Source organism: Anas platyrhynchos, chromosome 7 (genome assembly GCF_047663525.1).
Source record: "Anas platyrhynchos isolate ZD024472 breed Pekin duck chromosome 7, IASCAAS_PekinDuck_T2T, whole genome shotgun sequence".
NCBI classification, from domain to species: Eukaryota; Metazoa; Chordata; class Aves; order Anseriformes; family Anatidae; genus Anas; species Anas platyrhynchos.
Window position 1 is genome coordinate 32,734,530 of NC_092593.1, and position 12,624 is coordinate 32,747,153.

The window sequence follows — 12,624 nt, forward strand, 5'->3', positions numbered from 1 at the left end:
ACATGACTGCTTGGTGAGAAAAGGAGTGTCAGCCATGAGCATACTTGCATGCAAAAGGACCACACAAGCCAGAACATCTTGCTACTGATTTTAAATGCAGTATTGATGTTGGATGTTCTGTTCTTACGTGATGGCTTTACAGTACAGTTCTAACAAGGTAGATAAACTTTGTCTCTCATTTCACAAATAGGTCATGTAATAGCTGTTATATGATGTTATACAGTATTATCTAAATTTTAGTACCTTCTGTTTCTTCCAATTTCGTAGGAAATACTAGTTATGTTAATGCACTCCAGAACAATCCGGATAAAGGAGCAGAACCCAAAGAGAAAAATACAAAGGGAAAAACACTTCATTTATTTACTTTTTTTTTTTAGATCTGTTGGTCCTGTTCAATTTCAAAAGGCACGAAGTAGGGCTTAAGGAGCAAGTCAAACCGATCACTAAACCCTCTGGGAGCAACCCATACCTGTCAAATCAAAGTGATAGTCCAGTGCAGTGAAGGAGCATAGATACATGTATGGTGTCTGTCTCCAAACTGGGGGCAGCAATGGAAGAGGTACAGATCAGATGACTACAACAACGTCACCACAACACTTTTCAAATAATAAATTTGAAAATAATAAAATGATAGAGACAGGTAACACAAGATTCCCAGGAACACAGAATAGATTAGATAAGAGCGATGGTAAAGTAGCCCAAGAGACAGGCTGAATTGTAATTACAAGGTTTGCTTCTTAGCTATCTCAGCTTTTAATTCTTATATAACAGTTACTTAGAGAAATAACGTTTAACTATTTCAATCCAAATATATTGTTCTCAAGGTGTCCTATTTCTGCATGATGGCATGACCTAATTGCTGGTGATACTCACTAGTGGGAGTTTGCAATAGCTTCAGTGGGATTAACATCAAACTCCAGAACAGAAAATCAAGATTCTTGTTCAATTTTATGGGAAGTAATAGGCAGTGCAAAACTCTTTGACATGCTTATGTTGCTCCATATAAGGCTGGTTGTGGGCAGGAAAATTAAGTGGGCTAAGAAGGGCATTCACTGGCATAAAACATTCCACTTTACGTAAGGGTTGAGTTTTGGTGTAAGAAGTAGTATTGTGAGATTTTTTTCCTTGTTTCTTTTATAGCTTGTTTTGTGTATTCTCAGTCCCAATGTTTGCAACTGAACTGCATAATGATGCATAATGTGACAAAATACATCAAAAAGAAATGTAACTGAGTGAAATCTTTATGATTGTTGTCTTATTAGTCTTCTGTCACTTTTCTGTGTCTTTCTAGGGTATTTGGGTCCCCGAGGGAGAAACTGTAAAGATTCCTGTGGCCATTAAGATCCTTAACGAGACCACTGGTCCCAAAGCCAATGTGGAGTTTATGGATGTAAGTAGGAGATGATCAGCTACTTCGAGTCTTGGGGGGATCTTTCTTCAGTCCACAGAGGTTGTAAAGAAGAATTCCTGTCAGTTCTTTTTCCTTATATTTAAATATTACAAGGAGATTTGTACACAGTACCAATATCGTGCTGATGTTTAATGAGTGCTACAACACAGTGTCCCTAGAAAACCAGTTGCTGGGATTTTTCATGTCGTCAGTCTCCTTTCTTATGTTAGTCCTTGACAAGCCGTGTTAATGCATATCCGTAGCATTTTCTGTGGTAGCAAGGCTAACAGAAAAACAAGGTTACACCTCATCTGGTCAGTGCTGTTTCTCTGAAGTTGAAGAACTAGACAAATCAGTATAAGGCAGTGCTGTGCCCTGTTTGGCTTGCTGCATGTAGATCATCGCATTCCAGAACCGCAGGTATGTGGACTACCAGGGTAACTTCAGTGCCAAAATGACGTAGGGCTGGATTTTTCAGTGTGCAAGGCATGAACTTTCCCGTTGGGAATTTTCTTACAGGTGGCCATCCCATCAGTGGAAAGCTGAAACAACTATGTCTCGTGTGCCAGATATTTTCCACTTCCGTGGCAGAGTTTAGAGATGAGAGCAGTTGTGGGAGAAAATCTTGCCATCTGTAGGTCTCCACTGGTGCAGGGACAGAAACTTAACTGTTTTCTGCTTCAGTTTCCCTGGGAACTAAGCACTGAGAGTCTGGGAGCTGTCAGCAGAAAAAAAGCATAACAAGGAGAAAAAAAATATGCTGGATATAAAATCCCTTTTGCCTTACTAATCTAAAATACTTTTTAACAAGAGGTCAAGATCATTTTCTTGGATGTTTTATGTTGAGTCCTGAGCTCTGTGTCAAACCCAAGCCTTATTGATGCTGAAACTTTGTGTGCTATTCAGTTTCAGTTTCTAAACAATTCAGAAATTTGTACTTTTTTGTAAATTGCTCTCATGAACTTGAAAATTACATAGGACTTTCAAATCTTGAAGGTCTCTTCAGTGTACAGGCTTAATTAGATTAGCATTAATGAGGGTATAAAGCACAAGGAGACAGTACTCCCATTGTATAATCTACTCCTACATCTAGAAGTTAATAGGAACATACAGCTATGGCTTTAGCTGTTTCAGGTAAATGATCATACGTGAGTTCTCAGGCAGTTGACCTGGCGCTGTATAGATCAAGGTGCTTCCTCTGCATTTCACAGAGCTCTACACATTTATGTTGATAACACTGAATAATTGTGCACAAATTAAAAAATGTCTCTGTTTGGATGAGATGAGTTGCCCTAAAGGGATAAAGAGGATTACATATATTTACTTAATGGACAAAATAATGGTGAAGAGCATTGTTAGTGGTAGAGCTCCAGATAGAGAACTGGTATTCAGCAGTCTGTTGAAGTGAATGTGCAGGGAGTAGAAGACCACTGACTGTGAGCTGTGATGCACTGTGTCTGATGGCAGCGGACACTGATGCAGAGGGAATTGATGCCACTGTATGAAAGTCACTGGAACTGTGCTGTTTCTGCCAGAGGAGGATCTGGTTCTCTGATCGAGGAGTTAGTAGCAATGGCTCCTTACTTGATATTAATGTTGATGCACTGTACGGAGGAAAGGTAAGGTCCTTGTTAAAAGGCACAGTTGCTAGTGTGAGGTTTCGTAGCTCAGCTTGATCTGCTGACTTAATTCACTGGACCTCTTTTCCCTCCAGTTCATGCATCTGATGAGCAGCCCAGAAATGATGTTTTTTTTGGACACTATGGGGATTTTAACTGTGTAACATACAGCTATGCTAGGAGAAGTTTCTCTTTAAATTAACATTCTCTCATAAGCCTCTGATCCAGTTGTAACAAGTTGGGGGAATAGTGAAGTACATTGTGAGTCCTACAGGTTAATAACAACCTAGAGGTTATTTTGATAATAATAAAAGAGAATTGGACTTCATCATCAGTTGGTGTAAGTGACAATAAGAAGGAATAAGATGTTTTGTATCAGTGCTGCATTTGATATATGTGCAGTGGTCTGTAACATCTTTTGCTGTACAGAACTGATGAGAGGGCAGATTTAATTTTATTCTTTTGAAATAATTTTTCATGCAATCATACAGAAGTTTCTGCCTTACTCACCTCCTAACCCAGTCATATATTTCTTGAAACAACCATCATTTTAAGAGATAATGTTTATGTAAAAGAAGGGCCCTGGGATAGTTGCTTTCAGTGTGACCACTCCTTCCTGTCCCAGAAAGGGCATAGTTTTAAATTGATGAGGTACTATGAGGCGATGTCTATCATTCATTGAAGAGTAAGGTATAGCAGGAAACTGTTTTATACTGACCAAAGCCTCGTAGAAACGATGCATAAGTATGCTTGATAAAACTTGAAACTGTTCATTGGCATTGTTTTATTAGGAACATTCATAAGTACATGTGAGAACAAAATCCATCGGTTGTGCTTCCAGTAAGACGAGTGTTATGAATGGTCTTTGCTGGTCAAAAGCAGTTGTATCAGATTCTTGTTAAAGGTGTATAGGTGGCTAATGGTGCTTAGGAGCACAGTGGGCGTTGACTTAAATGTCTGACACAGTTATTAATAGAAAGGGGAGGTCATTGGGAAGGTGTTATAAGTCTCACTCAGTTGGCTTTCATTTTTTTTGAACTTGTCAAATACCGATGAGCTTTTGTTGGTAACTCTACCCAGTTGTATATGTCCTTGTACTTGCAACTAGAACTTGGTATTGCTTTCAGAGAGGCTCTGGAAAATGTAAAGGCTCTTGTACACACCAGTTTGCATACATGAAGGGTACTTGGGACACTTACTCTGCACCATCTGCAGAAATAGATGGGAGAGAAGTTTGTGGCATAGTGCATAGGCTCTGGTTTAAACTTGTAACATTGGGGAATTTAAGTGCTTAAAGTGCTCTGGGAGCTGCTGAAATTCTGTTAAATGTTATGCTAAAAGAGTAAAGAACAACAATTTGGCTACTGGGCTGTCATTTCAGCACCTTGAACGCCCACTAATGGATCTGTAATGACTATAATGATACAATGCATGATGTTTGGCCTGCTATGGCCAAACACCTCCCACCCTCCCATCAGGGGATGATGAATGGGCCGTCATCAAAAAGTACATCCCCTATTTGGATTTTTTCTTCACAGAATTGCAGCAGAGTCTGTTTTCCGTGCATTCTCCAGAAACCCCAACTACATCTTGCTTTTACTCTGTTCTTTGCCCTCTTACATAGTGTTGTTTTTTTTTTTTTACTGTAGTTGTCTGTTAAAATAAAGCAGTCCAAAGTCTACTACATAGCCTGTATTGCCTTCTCCAGGGAAGAAACAGAATGTACATGTGATCTAAGAGAAATTTTTTTTAGTTTTACTTGTGTGGTTTTTTTTAACCTTGCCATTGTTGTTGCCACTGTTCTGTATAATTTAGGCCTGTGTTTCTTTCCAATTCCTTCTGAAGTTGTTCAAATCTGTGGTCATTTAGGTCTGGAATAATTTCACAGTCTAAAGCGTTTCATTTGGGTGTCAAAATGGTTGGTTGCTTAATTTGTGAGGCGTTGTTTCTCCTAACTGCCTAGCTAATCACACTTCACGGTCCCCAGAAGGGCCCTGGAGTTGGAATTCAGAGTGCAGCCATTCTTGCTACTGGCCTGCCTGCAAGCATGTTCGCGAGGAGATTCATGAGTGGATGGATGCAGGGGTATCTGGAGGGAAGGATATCCTGCTCCTTACCCTGAGGCCTGCAGCTGTAAGGAAAGATGGAAGGTCCTGGCTTCTGTGGAGGTATAAGAGGATGCTTATTGTGAGAAAAGTCAAATAAGCAGCTAAGAGGCTACTTGACGGTTGAACAGGGAGTTGTAATTTCACTTTTGAAAATGACTTCTCCTCCTTAACCTCAAATTATTTGGCTGTTACGATTATCTGGTAAGTCAAGTAGCCATTGGCCTGATCAGATGGTTTAACATCAAACCAAATGCTCAGCTAATCATGTAATACATTCCAGAGACATGCAGCAATTGGAAAGTGTAGCAAACCGTCTTTGAGGCTAAAAAATATCCTGAAACTAACGTGTCCTGGGGAAACAGACAAGTGATGAAGGCCTTTCTTTTGTAGCCCTCTAAGCTTGATGTTTCCAGGAAGTAATCTTGTGAGCTCTGATTCTGTCCAGGGTTTTGATCCACTTACAAGTTTAATCTATTCTCTCTGAACTTAAATGCTCCATTATCTGTTAGAAAATAATTAGAGGCTGCAAGCACAAGTCTGCATACACAGAGTTCCTTGGGAGTCCCTGAGCTCATTGAGATGAAGACAGTTTGACTAATGGTGGTCAGCTGATACTGGGCCAGAAGCTAATAATAGCAGGCAGTGCTGCTTAGCTAGGTGAGAAAGTTAACTTGGGAAAAATTAAACTGAAGGGTTTGGGATTTATGGTTGGAAATAAATTTCCCATTCTCATTTGTTTCCTGGTAGAGAGCTTCAAAGGCAGTTGGTTTCTTTTATGGTTTTATAATTAAGATCCAGGGGGCTTCTTGACTTCGCCTGGACTTAGCGTAGTTCCCTGCCATCCCTGGTAGCAGCGTTCATGGAGCAGGAGAGCATTTGTCAAGCAAAGTATAAAGGTAATAAGTGACAATGACCTCCACCAGGCGCGCAGCAAACAAATTAAAGCTGCATATGTTGGGCTGATACCCACATCTTTTATTTCATTGTGTTTGTATATATGGCCTAATTAACTAAATGAACAAAGCAGTCAGTCTTCACATACTGCACAAAGGTAAAGTAGCTTTTCCTAAATTGTGAGCCCCTCTTAAAATTAAGACAACTAAAGACATACCAAACTTACCTATGGCTCAGAGGCTTCAAGAGAACTGGTCACATAGCTGACCAGCCAAAAAGGTTCAGCTGGAAACTGGGTGAGATCTGGGTAGGTTTGGCTTCTGATGTTGTTTCATCAGGCACGTCTGGAGGCCTTGTAGAAAGTACAGCAGCTTGTCAGGTGGCGAAGGCAAGAGAAGACTTCCCTTGGTTTCTGCTGTGGCTGTCAAAGCAGGTTTCTAAGCTGAAGCTCCTGGTTCCCTTCCCTGGCCCTTGGCAGCTTTCACAGAATTATCAGGGCCCCCCCCCAGACATACCAGGATGTGAAGTTTCTCTGTCAATACCAGTGCCTTTACACTGGGGACCCTTGTATGGTCCTATCTTTTGAGTATATGAGTGATGGTGGAAATAGTCTTGTCTATCTGCTGGATTACATTTAATTTCTTATATGCATCTCTTGCTGCCTAGCAAAGTGTTTGACCCAAGTCTTCAACAGTGCCTGTAGGGGCTTCAGAAAGACCAAAAAATTGAGTACAGGTCATGGTGGTTGGGTGGTACGTGCAGACACTCACTCCATAGTCATTCTACTGACTGCAGGGCTGCTTGGGAAATACCACTGAGTTAATCTTGAACCTCAGTTTAAAGGGCAGCTTTAGGATCAAATGAAATTCTTTATGGCAGTAGCAAGACATTTTTCCTTACTCTCCTCTGCTGTCATTTATGTAAACATCCTTCTTTCCAACTGGCATAAGGGGTCTCTGTAAAAATAGCAGCTAATGAACAGTGGTGTTGCTGCACCTGCCTGGCAGTGTGCTTCAGCTGCAGTTCTAACAGTTTCCTCTCCATCACATGAAGTTGCTGGGAATGGGGGGGCAAAAGGGTGACCTAGCTCATCTGATTGTAGATTCCCTTTTGTGCAGTCTCCCCTCTTCCTCTCACTTAACGTACACTGTAAGTGTAGCCTCTTAGGAGGGGGACCTGCCTGCCTGTCAGTTCCAGGCACAGAAGCTCACTGTGATTGCAATTACAATTTCCAACTTGTCCAGAGATGCCAGAAATCAAGCTGTCCTTGAGAACTCTGCATACCGTGCACAGGCCCCGAGAGTGATCAGGCTCCACAGAAGCTGGAAATCTGATCACTACTGAAGGTTAACTGCTTTTAGTCATCTGAAGTTTAACTGTTTCAAGACCACGTTAACTTCAATTTCCATCTTAAGTAACAATCTTCTGTTTAAGTATTTACTTCGATAATTTTTCCTTCCACAGTATGTGAGGGTAAGATGTGTGTGCGTCTGTGGGGGTGTGTGTTAATTTTCCATATGCAAGAACATGTGTCAGTACAGAGAAAAGATGAAGTATAAGCACAGCCAGACAAGCTGAGCTTATAAGCATAGCCAGACAAGCCAGGCTGTTTGGAAACAATCCTGCTGGCATAACACCGTAACTGAAAAATGCAGTGAGAGGGGGAGAGTTTGCCTGCTCCTGCTGATGGGGGGAGGAAGGGAGCGCAGTTGAAATGAATGGAGCTGTGAATTTGCCGGTGAATTCAGCAGGGCCAGGTCTTGGCCTCTGCAATCATCCTTCTGAGAAGGCTTCCAAGTTGAAGGGAAAATCACGTGCTTTAGCGAGTGGCTGATGTTACAAGGTATTCCTGAATGCCTTCGGAAGTACCTTCAGAAGGTTTTGGTTGATGGCAACAGCAGAACTCCTTATTTAATGTTTGCATTGCAGAATAACTTGGAAACCTTGCATATGGTTGGGTAAACGTGGGAGTAGGGAGAAAATAAGGAAGGCATGCTAGTTTAGTTTATTTGCTGAAAAACACAGATGTATGTTAATTGAAACTATTAAAAATTATAATGAAATTCAAGTAGTAGTATTGTCTATAAAGGGCATGTGTGATGGAAACATTTTGTAGTGATGTCTTTTAAAAGGTAAGAGGTATGCCAGTAACATGTTGCTTTTTTTTTTTTTTGGGGGGGGGGGAGTGTATGTTTTCCTTGGAGTGTACATTAAAGACAGTTGTTTGCGTAGCTGCATGTGTTACGAAAATCATGAGAGGAGACCCTTCTGGTAAAAAGCATTTTAAAATTGAACAAAGTGGGTGTGTCCAAAAAAAATCAGCTTTAAAAAAATATACTTGCACATGTGCAAAGCAGCCTGCCTTAAAGATACGCAAAGTGACTGGGACCAATGTAGTTCTTTGCGGGGCCTTTCAGACATCTTCAAATGCCAAGTGCAGAAAAAAAACTATGACAAAACTTGGTAAAATAGAAGATTATTGAATAATGTGATATGTTATTAGAAGCTGATCCACCTAGCAAATTTTAAAGCAGACTTCGGTACCAAAACCTGGCCAATTAATGCTGACCTAAGACTAAAAGAAACTGAAAGCTTTTATTTAAGATGCTTCCTGTTGCTTTACGTTTTTTTCTTTGTGCCTCCTGCTCGTTAACAATATAAGACAAACACACATTAAGTTCTGAAGTGCAGTGCATGTGTCAGAACGTTGCCACACTGATTTAAAACAAAACAAAAACACACACATAAAACCCCCCATGTATAACCTGGCTTTTGTAGGACCTCTGCCAATAAAAAGGAGGTACTGCTTCCACAGACTTAACTGTACTACTCCCTCAGCAAGCCATCTCTAGCTCAAGGTTAATAGTGAGCCTAATTAGGTTTGTTGGAAAGACTGAATAAGAAATATCTCGAGATTTAAGTCAAAGGAGCCGGCTGTAAAACTGTATGTATATGCTGGTTGATCATTTTTGAAGTATACTTGTTTGTGATTTACTTCGGTGCCAGATGGGTAGGCTATTACATATCAGACTTCTCATGAAAACTGGCTGATGAGGCGGTGTGAGCACTAGCACATGCTGCAACTCACAGATCAGCAGCAAGGCACAACCTGAGCGAGGGCTAAGGGCCCTGAAGGATCAATGCATTGTATTTGTCATACTTAGTTTTATACTGCCAAGTCAACTTTAAGTTAAGGATTAACAAGGTGTGTTTGTTTTTTTTTGCGATGAAGTGAGGGGCAGGAGGAAAACAGGACAGTTTTATAAAAACAAATACTCATGCTGTGTCCGTTTTTAATAGAAGTGTAGGAGTAGGGAAGTGCAGGCTTGTAAGAACTGAACTTGATGTATCACTGATCAAGTAAGTTTTGTCTTAAAATCTGCTAAGAAAATCAAGTTTGGAATTTCTCCTTTATTTCTTCATTGTAGTTAAATTGTTAAATTGTTTTCCATGTCTCAGTGCTGATCCTGACACCTCAGATACATCAGCAACTGTCACGGACTGACAAAAACTGAATAATTAACATCTGCTCATATTAATATTCTACATATTATTTACAGGAGGTAGTCAACTATCCCTGTCGCTGCTTGTCACATAGTTGTATTGTAAGAAATAAGATGAGCAAATCCGGTGCATGACTGGGTTGTTGATGATCTTTGTAATATTCAGTCAGTACCTTTCAGACTTCAGTGCAATAACTAGGATAAACAGAGCTGGAGCTAAGGTCGCAATGTGGCTGTGAGATCACAGAGCAGTAATTGCTGGCTTGAAACGCTTGGTCCTCCAGTACTGAAACTATAGTTCCAAAAATAAAAAAGATTTTACACAGCAGTATTTTCTATATTAACTTTGGCATTGATGCTTATTGCAACATACAGCCTTGCTTGGCCCTATTAAGATCTGAAACCTTTTGTGCTGTGAAACCATGGTGAGCTTGTCCCTACCCTGAAAGACTTTGAGTCAAGATGGACAAAACAGATAACAGGCAGAGGAATGATTATTGTTATTATTATCCACCATTCATAGATGGGACTCTGTGAATTGCAAGATAGAGCTCACAATCTCAGAGCAAATTCTTTAATGGTTATTATTATCTTTTCTTTTTAATTAGATTCTGGTTTTAAATTGGCTTGGATTGTTTGCCTAGAAAAGCAGATATGAGGTTTGTTTTCAAACAAAGCTGTTTTCTCTAATTACCCACCGAGAACGTGTCTGAGATGTTCTTTTGAAATGCCTCTTGTTATCAGTCAGTGCTTGCCAACAAGTCAGGTATTTTAAAGAAGTTAGATTACACTTGATAGAAGGCAAATCATGTATTAGGAACAGAAGAGAAATCAGGTATTCTCACCTCTTAGTTACTTACAAGGTGATTACGCTTGTTTCATAAAGGATTCTGCTTTATATAGAATATGAGGTTTTAAAATGCATAGATAAATCAGCATTGCATGAAACACAATTAGTGTTCACATGGACCAGGGTTTACTATTTTCTTAATGCTTTGCAAGCCAGATGATCTACAATGTTTGAGGAAATAATTTTGGCAAGTTTTCAGCTATGTTAACAAATGGCAGCTGTGCTGAATTTGTTCAATACTAGCTTCAAAAGTGTTTGTTGATTGACTTGCGGAGGTATATCCTGTGATACAGAACAGTATCAAGGAAACAGCTGAGGTGCGGTCATGCAGCACTTTATCTGAAGGAAATGTGAGACTTCAGTGCAAGAGGGGTCCGATGAACAGGGACCTGCTAAGGACAGTTCCCAGGCATTAGTACTGACTGGAGGTAACGTCAGCAGATGGGTAACCAGGTTGAATCTGCTTGGAAATGTTCCTGGTGTTGAGGATGCTTTTTCTAACTAGGCGGTGTCCTAAGGAGGTTGGTGGGATGATTTATATGTAGATATAAAAGTGGAATTTAGCTTTTTGTATGTTCCCTGAAACCAGGCGAAACAGTTGGTTTATAAATGAACCTTCGGTAGTTTGGATGAAAATATAAGGAACTTCATCGGGTAAGTTACTTAAGTAATACAAGTGTTTGGGGGATGTTTGGAAAGAAAAAGCGTTCAAAATGGGGCAAGAAAGTGAGTTTATTTGGTGAAATGTTTTCTTGGCAAAATTAAAAATAAATAAATTGGGGTTTTAAAATACATTAAATTGCTCAAACTAAACATAACTGTTTCTGTTGAAGCTTTTCAGTCAGAAATTCCAGTGAATTCCTCAGCTAGAAGTTGCTTTAGAAATATACCACAGTGATTGAAAAAATGTTTTTGACCTTTTCTGAATGAACCCTGGTGGATTTCCCTTTTGCGGTCATCAGCTGTTTCAAAATTAAAATGACGTATATTATAAAGACAAAAATGTGGTCAAATCCAAATTGGAATGTTGAATATTTTTTCTTGTATGAATGAGTTGTGGACAACAGGGAGAAGTATGGGGGGTATTCATGAAGCTGAGTAAGGGATGGGAGCTGTTTTCAGTATTAGGTCACTTTTAAGGATATGAATGTAGCATCCTGTCTGATTTTAAGCAGAGCCGGGAGATGCTTCTTGTCCCTCTCTAATTCTGTTCTTTCAGTTTAGAGGACAATTGCATTCTTGACAGTGCTGTCATTCAGATGAGAACATAGATGCAAGTGAAACTGTAGACTACCAAAGGTTACCAATGTTGATGTTTACGTGATGGCTTGGCAAGATCTTAGTGTGTCCTAAAGCTTCAGAAAGTGTTGTGTAGCACATTGTGTCACCATAAGCTCGTTTCGTTGGGTTAGTGGAGAAAAAGTGGGTGGCAGTCCACACATGGCTCCATGTGGACATGAAAGTAAGACAAGAAGTGTGTGTCAGCGTTTGATGAGTTTGTGGTTCAGTGATGCCAGGATGGCCAAAAAAAAAAAATCATTACAGTGAACCAAACAGTCTATTTAAACCTTTTTTTTGTTTGTTTAAATATCATCTTCCTTTTGCAGCACTTGAGTCCTGAGTGTGACGCTCTTACACAACTGAATACAGACGAGGGGGAAACATGAAAATGAGTAGTCTGTTTTGAATTCTCAATTGTGATCAATGAACTACCTTGGTTATTGGTAAAATGTATCTTTGATTAAAATAACTCTTACTGTTGATAGTACACTTGATGAAATTAGGTTTCAGTCTGATGCTGTCCCTTTAAATTGATCCTGAAGGAGGAAAGGGCTTTGAGTGCGTGATTATAAAGTCTAGCTTTGCAGTGATATTAGAAAATTTCAAAGCGATGTCCTAAGACTCTTCAGAAAGGAAAGAACTTGATTTTTTTCGCCCTCTATCACTCATTCTTGAGGCCTTGCCATCAATCATCTTGCATCAAAAATGAAAGCAATAACTCCCTTCTTCTGAAAGGAATCTGTAGTTAAGGCTGGAAATGTTTTTCAGCCGGTCTGTGTTTAGGTTGATTTACCCTCCTGTTCCAATAATGCTGAAATGATTATTTTTTTAGTGTTCTTTTAAAACTACTTTTTTTTTAGTTGCATGAAAATAGTAAGAAACAAAACACTTTTGACAGATTATTCTCAAATAATGATGCGTGTCATAAGCTAAGTAAAACATGTCAGAATGAAACGGTATCCGTGCAGAGAGGTGTGCG

The 12,624-nt window shown here is 39.8% G+C and overlaps 1 protein-coding gene across 7 annotated transcripts in view; it reads left to right on the forward strand.

The window, feature by feature from the left end:
- The window catches only part of ERBB4 (erb-b2 receptor tyrosine kinase 4), a 564,466-nt gene that overhangs the window by 451,652 nt on the left and 100,190 nt on the right, over nt 1–12,624 (forward strand). For all 7 annotated transcript variants that reach the window (XM_072040464.1, XM_072040460.1, XM_072040461.1 and 4 more), the window contains exon 19: nt 1,292–1,390. In XM_072040464.1, the coding sequence (XP_071896565.1) occupies nt 1,292–1,390 (99 nt within the window). The remainder of the gene's footprint in view (nt 1–1,291; nt 1,391–12,624) is intronic.